The 20,746-nt window shown below is 55.2% G+C and overlaps 6 protein-coding genes across 6 annotated transcripts; 4 read left to right on the forward strand and 2 right to left on the reverse strand.

The window, feature by feature from the left end:
* Nucleotides 1-5,355: 5,355 nt before the first annotated feature.
* Nucleotides 5,356-6,992, forward strand: B0H18DRAFT_1082280 (uncharacterized protein; the record flags this gene model as incomplete). The annotated part of the gene is made up of 5 exons (XM_048031510.1): nucleotides 5,356-5,675; nucleotides 5,725-6,027; nucleotides 6,075-6,143; nucleotides 6,213-6,255; nucleotides 6,315-6,992. The coding sequence occupies 5 exons, from the start codon at nucleotides 5,356-5,358 to the stop codon at nucleotides 6,990-6,992; spliced, it is 1,413 nt and encodes a 470-aa protein (XP_047899162.1).
* Nucleotides 6,993-9,070: 2,078 nt separating this feature from the next.
* On the reverse strand, nucleotides 9,071-11,238 carry B0H18DRAFT_976133 (uncharacterized protein). Its single transcript, XM_048044134.1, has 5 exons — nucleotides 11,069-11,238; nucleotides 10,963-11,015; nucleotides 9,878-10,908; nucleotides 9,555-9,826; nucleotides 9,071-9,495 (listed from the first exon to the last, which is right to left on the reverse strand). The coding sequence occupies exons 1-5, from the start codon at nucleotides 11,203-11,205 to the stop codon at nucleotides 9,435-9,437; spliced, it is 1,554 nt and encodes a 517-aa protein (XP_047899163.1). The 5' UTR covers nucleotides 11,206-11,238; the 3' UTR covers nucleotides 9,071-9,434.
* Nucleotides 11,239-12,104, forward strand: B0H18DRAFT_976134 (uncharacterized protein). The gene is made up of 3 exons (XM_048044135.1): nucleotides 11,239-11,579; nucleotides 11,647-11,731; nucleotides 11,833-12,104. The coding sequence occupies exons 1-3, from the start codon at nucleotides 11,367-11,369 to the stop codon at nucleotides 11,973-11,975; spliced, it is 441 nt and encodes a 146-aa protein (XP_047899164.1). The 5' UTR covers nucleotides 11,239-11,366; the 3' UTR covers nucleotides 11,976-12,104.
* On the forward strand, nucleotides 12,105-16,764 carry B0H18DRAFT_976137 (uncharacterized protein). Its single transcript, XM_048044136.1, is given in 14 exon segments — nucleotides 12,105-12,781; nucleotides 12,838-13,375; nucleotides 13,397-13,510; nucleotides 13,565-13,652; nucleotides 13,676-13,760; nucleotides 13,847-13,970; nucleotides 14,027-14,286; nucleotides 14,336-14,578; nucleotides 14,628-14,872; nucleotides 14,932-15,065; nucleotides 15,122-15,337; nucleotides 15,357-16,049; nucleotides 16,070-16,097; nucleotides 16,136-16,764. The coding sequence occupies 14 exon segments, from the start codon at nucleotides 12,378-12,380 to the stop codon at nucleotides 16,447-16,449; spliced, it is 3,486 nt and encodes a 1,161-aa protein (XP_047899165.1). The 5' UTR covers nucleotides 12,105-12,377; the 3' UTR covers nucleotides 16,450-16,764.
* On the reverse strand, nucleotides 16,765-17,973 carry B0H18DRAFT_976141 (phosphatase phospho-type). The gene is made up of 5 exons (XM_048044137.1): nucleotides 17,557-17,973; nucleotides 17,395-17,505; nucleotides 17,192-17,339; nucleotides 17,033-17,138; nucleotides 16,765-16,985 (listed from the first exon to the last, which is right to left on the reverse strand). The coding sequence occupies exons 1-5, from the start codon at nucleotides 17,563-17,565 to the stop codon at nucleotides 16,847-16,849; spliced, it is 513 nt and encodes a 170-aa protein (XP_047899166.1). The 5' UTR covers nucleotides 17,566-17,973; the 3' UTR covers nucleotides 16,765-16,846.
* Nucleotides 17,544-20,455, forward strand: B0H18DRAFT_1082284 (uncharacterized protein; the record flags this gene model as incomplete). The annotated part of the gene is made up of 15 exons (XM_048031511.1): nucleotides 17,544-17,691; nucleotides 18,100-18,195; nucleotides 18,257-18,411; nucleotides 18,443-18,697; nucleotides 18,751-18,843; nucleotides 18,888-18,935; nucleotides 18,988-19,129; nucleotides 19,187-19,266; nucleotides 19,323-19,429; nucleotides 19,487-19,532; nucleotides 19,599-19,730; nucleotides 19,771-19,851; nucleotides 19,907-19,994; nucleotides 20,062-20,312; nucleotides 20,372-20,455. 15 exons carry the CDS (start codon nucleotides 17,544-17,546, stop codon nucleotides 20,453-20,455), a joined length of 1,806 nt encoding a protein of 601 aa, XP_047899167.1.
* Nucleotides 20,456-20,746: the final 291 nt, after the last annotated feature.

Here is a 20,746-nt window from a genome sequence, read left to right on the forward strand (position 1 = left end):
CACCGGCCCTGCCACTCGCGGCCCCCATGCACATTTGCCCAACATCTGTCCGAATCTGCCTGTTTCTCCATCCAATAGCCACGTCTCCTCCTTCTCTGGCCTGCGCCCGACAAGCCCCGCTCCGAGCTTTTTGCTCGACCACCCGATTGGTCGACCACATCTCGCTCGGTGGTGTCGAATACACTCCCTTGACGTTATCTCAGCCGGCGGACTTTTCCTCGAGTCCTCCGTCCTCCGCATCTCGAGCGTTCCGTCTGGTCTTGTCCGCCACATAAGCGACGGGGCGAGAGACCAGGTGGTGGTTACGGGCAACGTCGAGATCGCGTTGTAGAAAATCGAGTCCATAATGGGCTCGCCGTACAACCAGACTCCAGTGATCGACTTGCACTGGATTCGCGCATTGCCCTATTGACAGGTGCCATACGGAGAAGCTCTAATCGACATACTCTCACCCCGGGCAGGTGCCACCACGCCCCGGCCGTTGCCAAATAGCTACCGCGGCACAACGTCTGCCAGGCTTCAGCGTGGTCCCGCTTCATCCGTTCATCCGTGAGCTTGTTCACTTACCCTGCCCTTCGTCTCTTTGATCGACAACTTCTCAGTCCAGCCGGTTGGGCCAACTTCTCCAAGCCGTTGGAACCCTGCCGAACCGTCTGTTGTCGTCACATGTGCTCCAAACTGCGGTGAGAGGTCATGACACTCTGCTGGCGTCCTGCATTCTTCGTAACCTCCGAAATCGAAGTACGGAAGTCGCCCTGATGTTCCCTTGGAGAACCTCCCGATGACTACACAGTGCAGGCAGGGCTGAGCGTGGCGGGCCGAAGCCCATCCGAGAGAGCGGAGACCATCGGTATCTTTCGCCATATGGCCTCTCCCTTTTCTGTCCTCCGGCGATTTTCCAATCGTGCTTCTGAATCTCCTTGCACAGTCAGATGGTTCGCGATGCAACCAGCAGCATTACGGCTCGTTGGTCTAGGGCAACACGCAAAGCTTGCGACGGCCCCCGAAGTTGCACATGCGCATCATAGATGTCGGGCGCTGATGGTCTCGCCTGTCTAGGCAAGGGGCAGCATCGAGATATACGCCGGCAATTCTGTTATTGAATTCAATGATCCCTCGAGACGTCAGCACCCTCGATGCAGCACACACACACAAATCCGGGAACCTACCTCGAGAACGCCTGCCAGGACCGACGGCGTGCGAGGCGGATCCTGCGCCACGATCCCTGGTACTAACCACATCCCGTTAGAGTCGTCGTGCTCCAGGACGGGTGCATTGACTGCTCCCGTCTTTCCGCCAGGCGAACTCAGGTAAATCATCCTTGTACGGCATCGTGCATATGGACCCAAGGGAACTTGTCTTGCTATCTCTCCCTTCAACGTTGTCACAGCGGTTCGATAGTCCTGACTGTGGCAGCGGCTGCCCCTTGGAGTGCTCTTTCTAGGATGCATCATGTGTCTACCTTGCTATCCATCCTCGAGGGAAGCACGGAGATACCGTTCGTGGTTTGAATGGTACACTCGCCGGTGGTACGCTAGACCATAGCTATCCTCCGAGCACTCGACACTCGACACGGTATGGATCTTATTTCCCGGACCCGGCAAGTTGACGTGAGACTCCGGGCATCCAGCGCGCTTCCCAATACAATTGGCGCAATGGCGAAATCTCTGAGTGTATGATGTCTTCCTGTAAACGTGGTGAGATTCTATCGATACGTATCTTGCCCTCGGGGGATTTTCGAAGAAAGGCTCTTGTCGCCCGCGCCGGGCAGACGACCAATCACGCGATACGTCTGCAAGCCGGGGCGAGAGGCCAATCTGCAGAGACCTGACTTACAGTTTGAGATTACACATCTCCATTTGCTTCCGCGAATCTTCGGCTGTGGTGCGCGGGGTTCTATCAGACACTCATTTCCAAATAAGTACCGACGCTGTGTGCAGGGATCAACATTCACGCAACGCGCCTCTGACTGGTGAGCCGTATGGTGGTTTCCAGCCCGAGTCTGGTAAGGCACGCAAAGCTTGATACAACAGATAACCAATAGCACAGATCGGGACTACATACCAGGTCAGGAAGGTACTCCAGTAACGGAACCGTGGGAGCTGGGCCTCAAGTACATTTACTGTAGACAATCAATCTGTGTGATATGTCGCCGGTCGCTCCTTGGACAGGTCAATGGTAATGAGCTTCAGCACTGGAGGTTGTTTGATGATACGGGAAGATCGAAATGAGTGGTGGCCTGTGCGATTTGTGTGCAATGACTACATTCCGGGACGTCAGCGCTTCAGCACTGCAGCGAGGGCGATTGGTGAGCATACACGTTAGCTCCATAAGGAAGGTATCCCTGATGTTGGCCACTTTCGTGCAAGCTGTCAAAGGTCACTACGAAACAACGCCGTGTGGCATGCAGGCGAGACGACGATCCCTTTAAGTCATCGCGATGCCTTCTAATATTCCCTCAGGTCCGGTGTTACAGGACGTTACAGTGCGCCACACACGTGCACGAGCTTGCAGAGTGGATGAGCTGCCTAAGCCATCATCACCGCCGACCGCAGCCTGCAGGCCGTCGACAGTAGACACCATTGATTTGTCCGCAACCAGTCCGCAACCATGTGTTGTGGCGTATGAGCGCTCCGACTTACCCGATAATAATACCAATGGGTGCGTATCTACCCGGTAGTAAGTAAGTTAGGAAGCTTTGGCCACTTCTGCCGAGCGGGTCCGTGGCGGCAACGACAGTTCAAAAAGGCTGATACCAAGGGTGGTCGTGCTGAACCATTATGGATGCGAGCCGATGCTTGTGAGGGCGGTGGTTGAGTCGTATCACAACTTGTCCTCGGGATTGCCATAGGGCCCTCACGTAGATCGGGGGAAATCTCAAGCTTGAAAATATGTATGAGGAGCAAGACCTCTCAACACAAGCCAATGCATCGGGACACATACCTGTATCCAGGACGGCAACGACAGCTGCGGATTCGTGCAGTGGGGGGAGACCAAGGCATATGGCTGTCCCGTCAAGTCTTCATGGGCAGGACTTCCGTGAGCACGACTACTGCGCGATGTCTGCCGAGAAACAGTGCAGTCAAGGATTCATTAATCGGAAGCTATGAAACAGCCAATTCTCAAGCTCACCAGCCAGACCGTGGACAAATTGGACATCCGGTGAACATGACGGCCGACGCGAAGCTTCGTGCCGTGAAGACAACGGCAGTACTCGTGAGCTGCCCAGGGGTGAGGCCGCAGTCGCTGGACATGAGGTTACCTCGGGGTGCCACCGAATGCCTCCAGGCCGTCGTGCAGATGGCGCATCCAAAGCCCGCCCCTCTTCCCTCATCTTCGTCAGGCGCGCCCTTCGTCCCGCCTTGACAGGGTACAAGGGTGCGGTGGGAGAGGACGTGGAGAACTTCGCAGATGTAATGCACGAAAATATGAATTACCTTGCAACCCCACCGGGTTCATATTTCCACGCGGTCCTTCGCATCAGGACGGGTGTCGACGGTGAGATGGTTCGATACATCCGATATAGACTCCCGTCGGTATGTTCAAAGGGGTAGACAATAACGAAGGCAAGACGTACAGATATTGGCCATCAGAGTCAAGCGTACTGCGGAAGACTACATAAGGCTTCAGCCCGGGGAACAAAATCAGCTTCATATCTGCATAAAGTGAACACGTACCTTAGACGTACTTGAGTTGTCGTCAAAGACGAGTCTCTTTCTTGTAGCCTGTTACGCCTCGTTTCCGAGAGGAACATGACGGCACTCGTTTGGGCAGCCGAGATACTCGGGGCTATGTCGCCTCTGTCGGCAGAACCACACAATGCGTTGGAAGGACGTTAGTTCGGTGCATGGAGGATGAAGTCAAAAGCGGACAAAACTCGGGCTGTGCATTACCGGTAAATAGAAGACGAGCGAGGATCGATGCAGCTAGACAGCAGTGACACAGAATAATGTCAATGACATTACGGCCAAGGAATGCCGCGGTCAAAAGTCGGGCAACGATGGACGCACGATCCTCCAAGGATTGTGCGCCAACGCCAGCTGGTCATAAGTGCGCTTGCGTGAAGGTTGAATTTCGCCGGCGGATGATGCCCAGGATGAGTCGGCGCTCGGTGATACCTCAGGATCAAGCAACCTACCTTTGTGGCGTATAATATTCGGCGAGCTCTGCTTCTCAATAGAATTACTGTGGTGGGCGTGGTAAAGACCTGAAGCACCTCGGCTTCGCGAGGAACACGCAGGGTAGCGCGAATCTCCGGCGGCGAGATGGCTATATCGGCACTGTTGAGAAGTCGAATTTGCTGCCGAGTACCACCGCTTCGATGTCATACAGCTTGCGGGGACCCCACTGCCCAGGAGATCCAGGCTTACGGAGTTCGGACACTGTGATTCCTTCATGCGATCGTCCGATGGAGAAATGTGTATGACATGGGTCAGCTGCGCCGTGACAAGGGCTGAAGAGTTGCCTACCTTCGGATCAGCAAGTCTTTGTGTGTAGGAGGTGAAGACGAGCTACCACTTGGAGGATGTTCACGTCTTGCTTTCAAGAGCGAACATCCTCCATCGCTTACCTATCCGCGGCCGTGACAATGGGTCTAGCAGAACTATGGACTACGTCAGTTTCAGGGATGCCAGGTCTTTCAGACAAGAGGCGTCGTTCTAAAATCCAAATGTCACTGGATCTACGCTACGCATAGCTAATTCCAGCCATGTTTGCCCGATATGGTCATTCTGAGGATTAGGTCAGAGCAGTCTGGCATTTGCGCTTGCGCTTACCGCTGTGAGTCCACCAAATGTATGTCGCATGTAACAGAACACCTCTGCATTGCAGAGAAGCAAGGACCGATGATCAGCGAGTCTCGCCAAGAATGTTCCCATTTGTGTGCCAACACACATGCACATCTCTTGAGTCTTGACCTGCAGCTTCCCTGCTGTGGTGAATCATTATTATATCAGGCAAGACAGCAAGAGGAAGCGAACACCAGACAGGTGATCTGTGTATAACCCTGGTAGTGTAGTCCAAGTCACATTCTGAGATCAAAAATTGTGTGGCGGATAATCGGGAGATAACCACGCGAGAGCCGGCGCCTCGTGGGTACGCCGGCACAGACGCCTCCAGGTTACTAACGTTCAGGCTGCGGGTCGACCTGAACGCTGCTACCTTCGCCCAACACGACGTGCGACATCCTCGACACAGCGGCGTGCGCGACGGCCATCGCAGCGTTCTAGTCCTTCGCGAAATCTCCACATCTGGGCAACCGATAGGTTCGGTCTGGTTCGAACCAACCTCTACTAGGCTAGAACCTCCTCCGAACTTTGTTCAGGCCTTTGCTGGCTGTTGAACAACCGAACTTTTATGTCTCTACCATCGTACAGGATGGAGGCTCCTCGTCCTCGTCCACCACCCCTGCCATTACGCACTCGCAATCTGAAGTCGCCACAGCCGGAGAACAGAGACTCCTACAATCCTCTCTTATACGATGCGTCCCCCACCGTCCCTAAGTCGCCTTCCGGGACCATTTCGCCTACACGACTGAGGTCGCCCACGTCCCCAACAATGCGTTCCCGCTCCAGGACGGGAGGTAGGACACCGCCTCACAGTCGACCTCGATCAATCACACCCTCGCAACCCGGTCGGAACGAACTTGGGGAGTTTGCAGAACATTGCCGAGCTTGGTGCGCAACAACACACAGAAGACGTTGCCTATTTCTGACCGTGGCACAGGTACTTTGAACAGGACGATGATGCAGGGCGTCTGATGACACAAACCCTCGCTACCTTGCCTCCCTCCCAACGGGCACCTTTTGCCAGACTTCAGGCTTCAATCCGCTCAGCCTATCACGCTAGCGTCAACGCGCGTAGAGACGCTGAGTTCAAAGCGCATCTGAGCGCCACGCACCCGGGATGCTCTCTCATGCCTCATTCCCGCGCTGACCCTAACGGGCAGCTGGCCAAGAAGGAGCGCTACGACCGGTTAGAGCGCTTCGTCAAAACATGGTGCACCACCGGCATGCCTGGCACGAAACCGTTCTTTGAAGGGCTTTGGGCCGTCATGAGATTACAAGTGGTTCCAGAACATTTGGGGGAGCTGGAGGATATAGAATCGAATGGGAAATTGATGATGCGGTGTTCAAGGAAGCAGCGTGAGTCTTTGATGCGCGCAATGTTGATGTATCCGACATGTCCTCACCTCGGGATCTACCGCAATGCAGCGGCAAAGATTTCATGCTGGAAGCTATCGATGTGCTCAAAGGGGTAAGCCTTTGTCTTCTGCGGTAGGTGTCGCGAATATGTCTCATCCACATTATGCCTAGGTACTTGCGTTCGAAGAAACACCCTCCGGCAGGAGATCTACATCGCAAAGCGAATCCGTTCACTACTCGGCTTTCGCTCCACTGTCCACAATACATTCTCGGTCACAATCCCAACCACTCCCCGCAGATATCTCCGTGGCACTGTCGCAGAAGGCTCCACCCATCACATCGACCACACAGACGAAACGATCCCGTCCTCGGGCTCCGAGTGATCCCTTCTTGGATACACCTACTCTGTCGACATCGTACTCTTCCGCTAATACCATAGCGCACCTCTCGACATCTGGTACAACGTTGGCGGATGAACCAAATAGTCCGTCGAGTCCTGTTGTTGAAGGAGATGACTACTTCCCGCCCATGTCCACTGGCTTAGAGTTGCCCGAGTCTGACGGATTCATGCGCACTTGGGCCGCCCCCGACCTTTCGAACCCCGAATACATCTCCTTACTCTCGGTGTTCCCCCCCTTCATCACCCACAAGGCGTTGCCACGTTTTCCCGTTCAACCTAAAGCGAGACGATCCGCCGACTTAGAGGAAGGCGACGAATCTCAAGACGAGCAGAAGCGTATCCGCGTCGGTACCGGGACCATGTGGGTGGGACCAAAGTTCCGCTCTCCCGGCTGGAACGGTGGTTGGTGGACGCGCTTCAGGCTTTGGCTACGGGGCATATTCTGCTAGTGGGCTGGCATACGGAGGCCACCCGATGCACCGGTTCGGTCAACATCGATCGTCCCATACCTGCGTCCCAGACAATTATCACTTACTGTGTCCGTAGGGCACATCCTTGTCACTCTTTCATATGAATGGACTATTGCAGACTACAGGACATAGATACTGCATATCACCCGTCCCGCGCATCTGCGATGAAACTGCCTGTTGAGTCTTCAGACTAGTACATATTGTACATTGTACTTTCGACACTAACACTGTATTCGCGATCCGCGATGTATACCATTGGGACGCAGGTTACTTAGCCGCGTCGTGATACCGCAATGCAGCGTGTACAGGCTCGCCAGCATATGCTCCCTTCTGTAATCAAGTGAGTGCCACCATGTCTGTTTGCGATGTTCGTGTCTGAACGTTAGTCCAAATTCAGAATAGCATCAGGGCCACTGTAAAGATTGTATATGAGGCCAGATGTCCATATCGGCCGCAACAGCCGCTGCCTGTTACTCAACCTCTTCCTTGCCGGCAAGCAGTTGCTCAGCGCTATTGTGACCATCGCTGTCAATGTCAGCACGACGACTAACATTGACTCTCAGGTCACAATATCCGGAACCCAACGCTACTCCAGATGCGCTGCTTCTGACTGACGGACCGAGATGATCGACTCGGAAGACTCCTTGCCTTCCTGCTTGATTTTATCTGTCGACGTTTCACGAGGCCTCGCTGAACGCATTGGTGATCCTGCAGCTCGCCACGGCCGCCATCATGCACAAGTGCATGGCGATTGCTCTACATGGGCTAGTGCAAGTGCAGTAGCCCTGAGCTTGTCGTCGACAATATTACACCGGCCCGGTCTCTACAGCCGGCTATGCGACGCACGCGGACAGTGGTGTCACGATTCTCTGAAGTTAACCTCATGGCAAGTCTCCCCGCACCAATCTCCGTGACAGCACTTGATTAGACCATAACAATGGTTCTCCAGCTGCATTCAAGGGCTTGCCATTGCCTGACGCACGGTGCCATGGAGACCTGATATTAAATGACGTGGTTAATCTTCTCAAATGCAGCGCTGCAACAAGGCCACTGACAGTGGGTCAGGAACACCGGCGTGCATACTAAATCACTTCGGCCTCCTCGTGTTACTACAGCCCAAGATCAGGACCATGATCGGTATGTCACGCCGATATTCAGTCGAGGTGAACTCAGCACCAATCAATCATGCGTAGTCGAACAATGATCCTCACGTCACTGAGGACCAAACCGTTCAAGCTCAAGGACCGGTGGGGTTGACATAATTACGCAACCCGCCGTGACAGCTTATTGAATTAGTAATCTGCCAATGAACCTCATCGCCATCTTCCATCGGTGTACGGCATACCGAGATTTTGATTTGGTCTCAGTCTGTCTCAGTTCGCAATTGCGCAAGATTGGTACAATGCTCGTGACGAGTGAGACGCACACTTACACTTGGTAAGACGGCGAGCAACCCGGGGATCAGTGCAGAAAGCCGCGGCTGAATGCGGTTGCGTTGCTTCGCCCGGTCACAATATGACCTCCAGCTTGGCAACGCGACTTATTGGAATGCTCATACGTTCCCTGGATCCGGATGAGTCCGGGCGGAAGTACGAGATCGCCAGCGTCGGAGTAGGGGGGATTGTGTTGCGTGTCTCGGCGTTGAGCGAAAGGACAGTCTCCAGCGATGTTCATCCGAGGATCTTCACCCAATTTTTGCGGGTGACAAGAGTGTATGGGTGGCCAGCATCGCGCAATCGCGCCGGCACTCAGTCCAGTAGGCCTGGATGTCCACATGTTGCATGTACGCATGTCTACAAGATCCCTGGAAGCAAATGGACGTCATTACAAGTACTAGTGGCGTTCTGGGGGCATGCATTCCCTTCACCGGCCAACAGCCTTGTGTCGCAGGGCCGAGGCTGCATCACGACGAACATGAGGCTCGCAGTGCTGCGAACGTCGTTACGGCAGAGGACCAATAATAATAGCAACATGAAATACCTCTGCAATTGACGCATTGTCAGCAGTCCTGTGACTGATGAACAACCGCACCGCATGTGCCTACAAGATAGCAGCCATTCGTTCCTTGTCATTGCGTACCACACGGAGAGGGGTCCCGGCGAGGGGCAGAATGCTTTGATGTGACCAACATGGCAGTTCTGGCGGCTCCGGTGACACAACGCCCCCACGAATAGTGGAGCTGCCGTAAGAGCAGACAGCGAACGCGGCCAGCTCATCCGTTCAAAGTCGTATACGGGAGCGAGGAACAGTGGGAGTCAAAAGATGTTCTCGAAAAGAGAAAGCTCGACAGAAGGTCCACATATACGATAAGTTACGGCATGGTGCCAGCATAGAGAACTTTGTACAGTGCGAAGTTCCGGACGGAGCACGACTAAACGGACAGGCTTTGGAGCAAATGCCGCGGATGCAACCCGCACATTGCTACCGCCTGGCCCTGAGCCCTTCCACCGTGGCCTCCAACGCGCGATTCTGAGCCAGCAACCTAAAAGGATCACGGCGTAAGATATACGTAAACCACAATCTAGATACTAGCATACGAACCGCACAGAATCCTGTTGTAGCTGTTGGATCTTCCTGTCCCTGGCTGCGATGCTATTATGGGCAGCCTTCAACTGTCTCTCCAACTTCCTAATTTGATCTGGTAGGGCATGCATACCCGCAAGGTGAGCAGCGACATAGTCGGCCAATGGAAGAGGTGCTCCTTCTCCACTGACTTGTGACTGAGATTGCTCGAGGCGGGATGACTCCAACGCATGTGCGTTGTCAGTAAACGATGCCCACACGGTCGAGGCACGATCATGAAATGGATTTTCCTCAATCTGACCGTTAGCTTTACTCGTACATCCGATGAACGGAAAACTTACCGGGTCGTCTTCGAGTCGCCACTGCTGGTGCGACTGATCCCCCAAGTCCCGGCCTTTGCCCTTCCACCTAGCAGGCGAGTCTAATGGAGCAATGCTGCTTTGACGAGATAGCTGCCTCGTGTCTGGCTGGGGCTCGGAACTTTCTGGAGGTGTCAGATAGCCCTGCGAGTGATCACCAGGCAATCGCGAGCGTCGATGACTCGAAGGACTGCCCTTCAGCGGGCTCCCTGTCCGAGAAAACGCGGGAGGAAGACGATCAAGAGGGGGGAGCATAGAGTCGTCCGGGCCCGTCGTATCCGCTGCTCCGCTGAGGGGATCACCTGGCCCAAAATCCAGTTCGACCTCAACGGCGCGTTCCGACATACCGTCAAAGGCGTCAAATACTGATTGTGCGGGCCGAGGGCTTGTCTGTATGCCCACGCTGTACAAGGAGCCCGTTTCGGAGAAATCGTACTCTTCGTCTTCCAACCGGCTGCGCTTTGAAGGCGAAGGGTGACTCGTTGCATCGTTGTCATCGTCGTCCTCAGGTGTATCCACTGGCAGACCTTGATCGTGACTGGGCACCGTCTCGACTTCAGAACGACGATGGCCAGAACGCGGTGTCTCGCTGCCGGAATGGACTACAGGCGTGGCGGACCTGGCGGCTGCGCTGGGGACGTAGGGCGACTTGCTGGTGCCTTGTACCGGTCCCGCTGCCTCCATGCCAGTTATAATAGCAGCTAGCCGAGATCGTCTCTGAGACGGGGTGTACGCGCTGGACGGTGTGGTCACACTCTGTGCTCGAGCTCCTCGAGTGGGGGTGCGTGGGAAGGCGCTCGGTAACTGATGCGCGGATGAAGTTTGCGAAGGCGGTGGTGAGTCGGGTCGGGGACGTTTGACGGATTGAGGGGAGGCGGGTGCGGGTGCAGCACTACCCCGTAGAGACAAACGACCATGTCGTTCAGGTGTGTTGGGTGTATGAGCCGGTCTTGGCGAGCCTTGCTGATGAGCAAACCTGGGCTCTCCGCTCAGTTTAGGGTCGTCTGCCCATACTGTATACGGCCCGGTATCAGTGCAGTCTTCAGGGCAAACTCAAGACACTCAACTAAAGAACCGGCACTGAGGATTCTCGTCACGCCTAGGGCAGCGGTAGAAATCCCTGACGGAGGTGAGCAACGCAGAGTTCACGTCAGACGGTGGTTGATCCCGCACCGGTTGGGGTTGTTCTCAGTATGACTGGTGAATCTAGCTGCGATGTCGCCGTGTGCAGGGCATCTAATCAGTCCGTCTGCTCCACGCGGGTCTGCATTCACTTTGTGCGTATAGGTCGTTTGCGCATGCGTAGACATTGGTCGAGCGATGGTCGTGAGCACGGTCGATGGTGGCTCGGACTTGTACATGACGCGCGTCGGGCGATGCCGAACCGCCTGAACGCGGACGCGCGACTGCAACTCGCGACTACCACGTCCCCGGTCCTGTGCTCACTCTTCCCGAGCCTCCACGCGCCAGCATGGCGGTCACAGAATCAAACATCACGGTCGAGACAAAGCTCGTGTCTCCGCCAGATCCCACTCTTCCGGCCTTGGCGATCCAAGTGACGCGGCTGCTCGATTCTTACATGTTGTGGATCGGTACGACCGATGAGACAGCTGAGGACGTGCACAGCGCGCCGCTTCAAGGACACCTAGCGAGGGACTGGGCTTGTGCGATGCCAGTGAGAAACGTGAGTCTGGATGAGATACTATGCGGGGTTTGCCTGCACGGAACGCGGAACTGACTGATCAGACAAGCTGAGTGCAAACACACCGCCGGCCGCAACTTCGCTATATCGCTCCTCGAGTTCGGACGCTGCCTTGTCGATGTCTCAACGCCTCGGTGATACATTGTCCATGCGTCTCACACTAGATATCCACTAACGCTGTACTGTCGCCATGCCACGGGAATCCACACTGCCGCCTAACCCACCTCACGGGCAGCACGGCGCTTCAAGAAGCAGATTTTCCTGTCCATTGACCTTCCACCCGTGTTCGACTCTATGGGGCAGGGTCAGAAGCTCGTTTTGGCTGTGGAAAGGGCGGTGGTTGAGACGCTGAGGGAGTTGGAATTGTCGCAGGTATGAGCGAGGCCTGGGGTTCGTGGGATGGCGGCCTGGCCCGGGCACACGCTGGCCGCTGTATAGCTCTTGTAAAACATGGTCGTAGTAACGAGCCGTACGCCAAATGAGATCTGTAGTGTGTGATGACCGATATTAGGAACATATGGCTGAGATCGATAGCGGCTCGGTCAGGCAAAGGGTGTTTGGAACCGCTTGATGTCGTGCGCGGCTCGCGCTCGGCGTTCGCCCTGTATACACGATCAGGCTCGCCGTCTGCGGCCTCTGCACAGCCGACCTCGTCTCTCCCTCTGTCTACGACGTCGTCTGCAGCCCCCCAGCGGCAGCCAAAGGCCTGCTGACTCCCTGCCAACGTGACTTTGGCCGCGACCACTTCCCACAACCCCATTTTGTCGCAGTCATTCATTGATGTCCGAGCCCGAGCTCCTTGCCTACATGACCGGCGGAAACGACGACTTCGATCTTCCTCGCTGGAGCACTCAGACCCTCCACGACGGCCTTTCTTCGTCGGCACAGGCTGCACAGTCGGCTGCACAAGCCTCCTACCTTTACGCTCAAGGCCCGCCGCAGTCGGGCGCGAATCGCCTGCCGCCTATCCAGCAATCACCATCCGGCTCTTCCAGGCAGCCTCGCATCAACCAGCTTGTGGAGGAGGAGTATTCGATAAGTGCTCTGCCCTACTCGAACACCACGGTGGGCCGAAGTCTGTCGCTCGGCCACAATTCCAGCTCGTCTTCTCGAGGCCGGCGTCACCACATGCAGGATGATCTGGAGGGAGCATTCAACATCGATACAGATAGCGGGGGAGGCACGTGTCGCAAGGGATGCAGGCTGCGAATGCTTCTGGATATCCATCCGTGGACGACAGCGCTGGCTCCGGAGGCGCTGCTCAGTACCAGACCGCCTACTACAACAGCCCCGGGGGGCACCAGGTGAAGAGGTCGCATACCCAGCACGACCCCAGCACCTCTTCTCGATCGCAGCGGTCTCCAAATCGTGGTGCGCCACCATCGACAGCGCTGCTTGACCCGTACTCGCCTACGCAGGCACAATATCCATCGAACAACACCTCTTATCCGTACTCTCCGACTGCCGAGCAACAGAGAGCCTACATCCCTGGTGCTTACCAGTCGCACTCACAGACACACTCTCGATCACAGTCTCTGGTCAAGGGTGAGGCACATACGCCGCCTATTCCTACGCCGTACTCCCCGCGCTCCGGCGGTTCAGTGTACTCCAACTCCTACCCGATGGATACCACGAGTCCTGCGCCCTCTGTGTCCCAGAGTCTGGCACCGCATCGCTCACCGCGGCCGACATCCGTTTCTCAGCCTGCAACGCCTCTGTCGTACGGACATCCTTCTCAAAGTCCGCAGTTTTTCGCGCAAGAGCATCAGCCCATGGCTGTGGATGCTTCTCCTCCGAAGCGCCGCGCATCGGGCCTCAGACGGGTCAGGGATCATCGGACCTGCGGCCGCACGTCAACCAACAGCCCGGGGGACGACGGATGGATTCCACTGGCACGTACCTGTCGGTCAGTCGTCTGTTTTCAATGTGGCTGCCGGTTGCTAAATTTAGTGGCACATGCATTGTAGCCGATCAAGCAACTAACAATGAACATTGTCGAGACGTATCGCATTTGCAACCCTCAGTACAGATACGAGTCTACGCACAACCCGCGTCGTGTCCTGACCAAACCGAGCAAGCCGCACACAATGACGGCTATGACAACGATGATTACGATTACATCTTGTACGTGAATGACTGGCTAGGGACGGATGATGGTCACAAGTGCGTATTCTGCCCTCTGCTCCCTGCTATATGCTGAACGCTGCGCGACGCCTATAGGTACCTCATCCTGGATATCCTTGGACAAGGACCTTCGGGCAGGTGGTGAAATGTCAGAACATGAAAACGCACGAAGTCGTCGCCGTGAAGGTGGTCAAAAACAAGCCAGCATACTTCAACCAGAGTATGATGGAAGTTACGATCCTGGAGCTGGTGAGCTATCATTCATTGCCGTAGATATGCACGGTACTGACCGAGAGGTGCTTCAGTTGAACAACCAGTGTGACCCTCAAGACGAGCACCATATCCTGAGGCTCCGCGACTCGTTCATCCACAAAAACCATCTGTGCCTTGTCTTCGAGCTGCTCTCCTCCAACCTGTATGAGCTCATCAAGCAGAACCAATTCCAAGGTCTGAGCACTCAGCTCGTGAAAGTCTTCACGGCACAGCTTCTGGATGCTATGACCATCTTGAAGGAGGCGCGACTGATTCATTGCGATTTGAAACCGGAGAACATTCTGCTGAAATCGTACGTTCTGGTCGTTCTGTCCTAGCTAATGCTGAACGGTCCGTCAAAGGCTGCAATCACCCCAGATCAAAGTTATAGACTTTGGTTCGGCATGTCACGAACGGCAGACGGTGTATACGTACATCCAGTCCCGCTTCTACCGTTCTCCCGAAGTCCTGCTAGGCATTCCGTACACGGCGGCAATCGACATGTGGTCTTTAGGTTGCATCGCTGTCGAGCTCTTCCTTGGTCTACCACTGTTCCCGGGAACGAGCGAATACAACCAGATCACCAGGATAGTGGAAATGCTCGGGTATGTCCGTCATGATGCTTTGCTGGCGAAATCACTGATTATGATATAGGACCCCGCCTCCATACATGCTGGATATGGGCAAGCAGACGGGCCAGTTCTTCGATTCTTACATCGATTCGTTCGGCCAGAAGCAGCAAAAACTGAAGAGCATCGAGCAGTATTCGCGTGAACATAACACGCAGGAACAGCCCGGCAAGCAGTACTTCAAGGCCAATTCGCTACCGGAGATCATCCAGCAAGCGCCGATGCCCTCATTCAAATCCGGGTCGCGTCAGGCTCACGAGGTGGAAAAGGGTGAGTTTCAGGGGCGATATGGGCGGTCACTTCGGGACGCTGACAATCGCATTACGCAGAGATGAACAACCGGGCTTCCTTCATAGACTTCTGTCAAGGACTTCTGAACATGAACCCCATAGAACGATGGACGCCGCAGCAGGCAAGGATGCATCCATTCATCACCGGAGAAAAGTGGACAAAGCCGTGGACGGTGGGTTATTCTCGGATCTAGTCATTGATGTTCCTCGAGTAAAACTTGTACCCCAGCCCGTTGGACAATCGCCACCGCAGGTGAGCCCTCCGGCCAGCGGTGGTGCAGATCCGAAGCGACCGTACGGGGGCCTTGTCCCCTCGCAGCCCAAGGGCACGAGGGCTTACCAGGATGCGGCTGCGTACAACCAGCATCTCGCGCAGCACCAGGCATACACCGCCCAAGCACAGGCTGCGTCGCAAGCTGCGCAGAACGTGTACCGAAATCCCTACGTCACCCCGCAGAGCGCAGCTCCCAGCGCGGCTTCCTACTCGAGCACGACGGATAATGGAACGCGAGCCCGGCGCTAAATATGCATCACCGCAGTACACGCCATCGTCGACATCTCAATCAGCGTCGCATCGCGGTCTAACCCACCAGACCTCGCTTGGGCATCTCAACGTCAACACCAACGTCTCTCAGTACGGAGGGCATGGTTCGGGCGCTGGGTTCGCTTCTCAATCTCAAGTCGGTCCTACTGCACCGTCAAACACTTATTATTCGACGACTAGGAACCGGTCCAACACGTTGAACCCTATGATGGACAACATCCCTCCTGCTCTCGCCCGGTTGCAGCACATGAACCAGGATGTCATTGGTGGGCGGAAGGCCTTGACACCTGTCTTGAAGAGAGACGACGCGATGCGCGAGTGGGAGCGCCGTCAGGCGGCGGGTAAGGCAGCAGCTGCGCAGCCGTATCCCCAGCTGGAGTTTCTGCAACAACAGGCCGAGCTTGCTGCGGCTCAAGGCCTCGGACTCACTCACTGGAATAACTCGGGCTCATCCAACCGCTACCAACATCAGCCCACGTCTAACCTCGCACATTCGTACCATCCGTCGACCTCAATGGTGGTCGACGAAGATCGTCGAGACGCGATACTCTCCAATGTTCGCAGTGCGGCGCGAGCGGACGGGCCCAGTAACTTGTTCGGGTCGAACTCGAATGTGATCCCTAGCCCCCGCAGGCGTATAACAGCAACACGACGACGACAGGTAACCGGTACGCGGCGACATACTCCCAACAACAGCAGGCTCTACCTCGCCGTTCGATGCGATGGAGCGGCGAACGGACATCGGTGCCATGTATGTGCCGATGCAACCTGACCAGTACGGTCCGTACAACAATCAAGCTTCGGGCTCTCAACAGCACGGTACCTCCACACGTCACGTCGCTCCTCCTGCGCAGGCAGTGCCACCGTCGTTCTATGGCGCAGGGGCTATATCTCCGCCGAACGGCCAGCAGCGGAACCCGTTCGTACCCACGGACACCTTGCCCACTGCTCAAGGGCAGGCGAGTACGAAGGAGGCTCGTAGGAAGAGCGGTATGGATCTCTGGACACAGTAAAGCAGCTGAGCTCTTTGTCCACTCGTCACGCGTTCTTGTGCTTCCCCCTCGAAAAGTTCCCTTGCCGTATCATCTAACGTTTGCTCTCCACGGTGTCATCATGCGCCCAATTGCCGACCCTCCCCACCAGAACACTCCAGAGGAGTTTGCCGACTAGGGCATCTGTAATCAGGAATGACTTATCAATGATCAAGGCGCATCTGTCCATGGACTCTACTTGCGATGTAGTTTGCTGACATGCACTATGTATATTCACCCGGTCGCCGTGTACCTAGCAACAGACAGACAAATTCATTTCTCTATAGCAGTCTTCTCTAATCTCCGTGAGTCAGCTGTGAGTGCACAGGCCTCGGTCTACTGTGTGACGTCGGCGCCCCCTCTTGCATACGTTGAAGAGTTACAGTTGGTTGAAAATCTCCTCGACTTCCCAAGCACCGGCCCAATATCGGACCTGGCATTTGAGACGGCCTTCCTCTTCGTAACCAGCGATAAGCTTTTCCAGCGCGCGGTGCCTCCTGCAGAGAACCATATCTTGGCTGCAAAGAGCTTAGATAGAGATTGTCGGGTGGCAACTCCGGCTTACCTCCTCAGCCGCAGAACCGGGCATAGGTCGTTGGACCCATCTCCCACGTAGATGACGCGGTCAAAGCTAGGCTGGTGGCGCTGCAGGAAGGCCTCTAGCTCCTCCCCTTACGGATGATATTAAAAACGGGGCATCTGGAGCGAGAGCGCAGCACGGCACCTTTACACATGTTGGGACTGCAGCCCACTTTACATTGGTGCTGGGGGCCGTTTGGGTCGACTCTTCGTCGGAGTTTGAGCAGGCCCGAAGGGTCCCACTCTGCGGGGTTTGTGACGATTTCTTCGAAGACTGTCTCCAATCTCTGAGCCTACGAAGCAGCTTAAGTGACACGAGTTCGCGTCAACTCATCAACCGAGGCCGACCTTGAGAATTGTCGTGATGAAGACGATGTTCGCGTTGGAAAGGCACAGAAATGTGGTCTTCGGGGTGGATCTTGCCTTCAAATCCGTGACCCCACGGGCCATGGCGGGGTGCTAGGGCCGCGTTAGCATATTTCGAAGTACGGTTAAACATGACTCGCGCACGAAAGGCATCTTCCGCAGAGCAGCTTCAATTTGCTCCCGGGTACCTCCTCGTTCATGTAGTTCCCGCAATGTTTGTGCGCTTTTGTCAAGATTGTGAGAAGCTTGACGTCCGCAGCCGTGAACATCTTACACCAGGTCTGTCCATTGAGTCTCCTTCTTCAAATTCTTCATTTTTCTACGCAAGTCTGGGGCGAGGACCTCGAAGACCCATCGATCAGAGTCCTGGTCCGCCATGGACCTGTGGGTGGATGTATCTTTGAGAGACGGTTTTCAGAGAGCCCGGGACGCACCAGTCAAAGTCAAAGACAACTAGCTGCCTTTCCACGGAGCTCGCCATGATGAATGGTCGCGTAGACTGGTCGCGGATATGACCCTGGATTAAACTTCACTGCCAGTACGCGGCCGTGGTGGACGGTGTATAGGATCGAGATCTCGATTCGACACGGTCCACGTGGTTTTACAGCTTACCTAACGCCACGCTGCGACGCGCTGTGGCTGGCCATGCCTTCCACTCTCTGCACCGCGAAGGCCTCCTACAAAAAGCTCCCGGCACCCTCGAGCTCACCAACTCCCACCTGCAATGGACGCAGGACGGAAAGAAGGCGCCCTCAGTCAGGGTCGTCCATGCTGAGGCTGCGTGTCAGTTTGGCTTTGTCCTCATACAGTTGGCAGTGAATTGACGGCGTTCGCGATCCTGAAGCCCTGTTTTCCAGCAAGGAAGGCGCGCCGCAAGTCCGCCTGAAGGTCGGGCTTGTCAGCGACGATGCAGGTCACAACTTCACCTTCACGTCGCCTCAACCAACCGCGCTTGCCGAACGTGAAAAGTTCAAGAGCGAACTGACAACATCATCAGTCGTAACCGCAGTGGCGCCGCAACTCTGCAAAGACACCCGGAACCCCAGCCACACCAACGCCAGCGAATGCTGCAAAAGCGAAATTGCCACAGAATGCCACAATGTCCCATTCGCGTGCGGGTTCGGTCGATTCCAGAGGCTCAGGTACTCCCGTGGGTAGTGACCCTACCCATGATTATCGGCTACGAAAGAAAGTTCTATTGGGCAATCCTGAGCTTGCGGCGTTACACCGAGAGCTCGTCATGGGCGGTCACATCTCAGAGAACGAATTCTGGGAAGGACGAGAAGTACATGACTTGATTATCTCTCTGTGTGTGACCTTCTGACGAACGTCATACAGCACCTGATACTGGCCCTCGCCGCGGCGGAGAGCCAGAAGCGGGGTAAGCCAGGGCAGCTTGTCGACCCGCGCCCGCAGACAGTAGACGGAGAGGTCAAGATAATATAACTCCGCAATTGGTGCATGACATCTTTGAGGAGTACCCTGTTGTCGCCAAGGCCTACAGTGACACCGTCCCGAACAAGGTATGCCCGTGGAGCTCTCTGCCGTATAGCACAACCAACGTGTAGGCAACAGCTTACAGAAGCGGAGTTCTGGAAACGGTACTTCCAGTCCAAGCTGTTCAACGTGCATCGCGCGTCAATTCGTTCGTCCGCCGCACAGCACGTAGTCAAAGACGACGCAATTTTTGACAAATATCTGGAGAAGGGTGACGACGGTCTGTGCCGCTAATCACGACAGCATTGCAAAGCCGACGGACTGACATCGCCTTCAGAACTTGAGCCCCGTCGCTTGCGGGAAGAGGGTGTAGATATCTTCATTGATTTGGGTGCTACTTCAGTGGACCATGACGAGGTAATGGAACGCATCGATAACTTGTAGATTTGCTGACTTACTATTGTTTACCGTAGACTGGTAATGTCAAGGACGTGACAATGCAACCGGGCAAACAAAGGGCGGTCTTGCCGTTAATTCGGAAGTTCAATGAACATTCTGGTCGCTTGCTGCATACCGCGTTGTAGGGTGTTTGAAATCATATCTTCTCACAGTGAAATTCACCGTATTTCTACTCTAGGGGAGAACCTGCCGCCAAACGACGCAGGGTGGACGAAGGCGCGGACGTAAGTATCAAGCCGCACTAGCAGCTCCCGTCTCCGCCGCCAGGTGACTTATGAATTGCCACACAGCACCATTCACAATTGGATCTAGAAGACCTGCATGACAACCAGAGTTCCGCTGGCATTATCTTAGATATGCAAGATCGACAACGATATTTCGAAAGTCGAGCATTGGATTCGGCATCACTAGATGCTTCTCTGGTATATCTTCCGTTATGTCAAAATGCTTAAGCTCATACAGGGTCGACAGCGTGTCGATCCAACGGCTGCCCTGCAGGGGGTCCAAGACAGTCTCGAGGGTTGGTCGGAGAATCTGAGACATGTGCGTGCTATCCTCAGACACATGCTACATTCGCTCGACTCATGACAAACTCCAGCTGAAACTAGAGAACAAGGCGGGGGACGCGGCGCTTATAGCAATGACCAAGAATGTATCCGCTCGCTTGGAGGTGAAGATGCGTAAACGTCCGTCGGATCTTGCTTTCTATCTCGAAACATGCTTCTCATTCGCGTTCTGTCGTCACGCGTATAGATGACATTCCAGACGGCCTTTTCCGCCAGCTGACGACGTGTCAAACCGCCGCGAACGAGTTCCTGCGCCAGTTCTGGCTATCGATATATCCGCCAGTCGCGGAAGGACAAATTGTGTCTGCCGCAACACCAGCGCAGAAGGCGGCTAAAGCGGCCAAAATGATCGGGTATCTGAGCAGGACGCACGAGAAGGTGGAGGCCCTCGTCGGTGTGGCCAGGCAGGAAGGCGTCGACCCTGGTAGAGTCCAAGTGGTCCGTTCTCTTCGTCGTTCTCCAAATGTGGTTACGCGAGACTGATAAACTTTATACAGGCCATGAAACCCATGCTTGACGCTGTCGACAAAGCTCTCGCCTTCTGGCAAGCACGGAGCGCCAAGGATAGGGCACCTCGGTGATTCCTCAGTTCATGTTCACGGACATGTATACGTATTGTAACTACCTACCGTCATGAGGGCACTATGACGATAATACGCTCTCTATTTCCGATACAGGCGCCCTCAAGATTGTGAAGCTTTTGTAAACCTGGTGCGTGATCTGCTGACTGCTCTAGATGACCTATACGTGGATCCATGGTCTTCACCCGCGATGATGGTCTCTTTCAAGCTCAAGCCTCATCGACATCGATCATCGATCATCGACATCTCCGACTGGCCCGGGGGTGGAGAGAACGGACACGAGCTTATCGG

Source organism: Fomitopsis serialis (assembly GCF_022376445.1).
Source record: "Fomitopsis serialis strain Sig1Antser10 chromosome Unknown B0H18scaffold_4, whole genome shotgun sequence".
Taxonomy (NCBI): Eukaryota; Fungi; Basidiomycota; class Agaricomycetes; order Polyporales; family Fomitopsidaceae; genus Fomitopsis; species Fomitopsis serialis.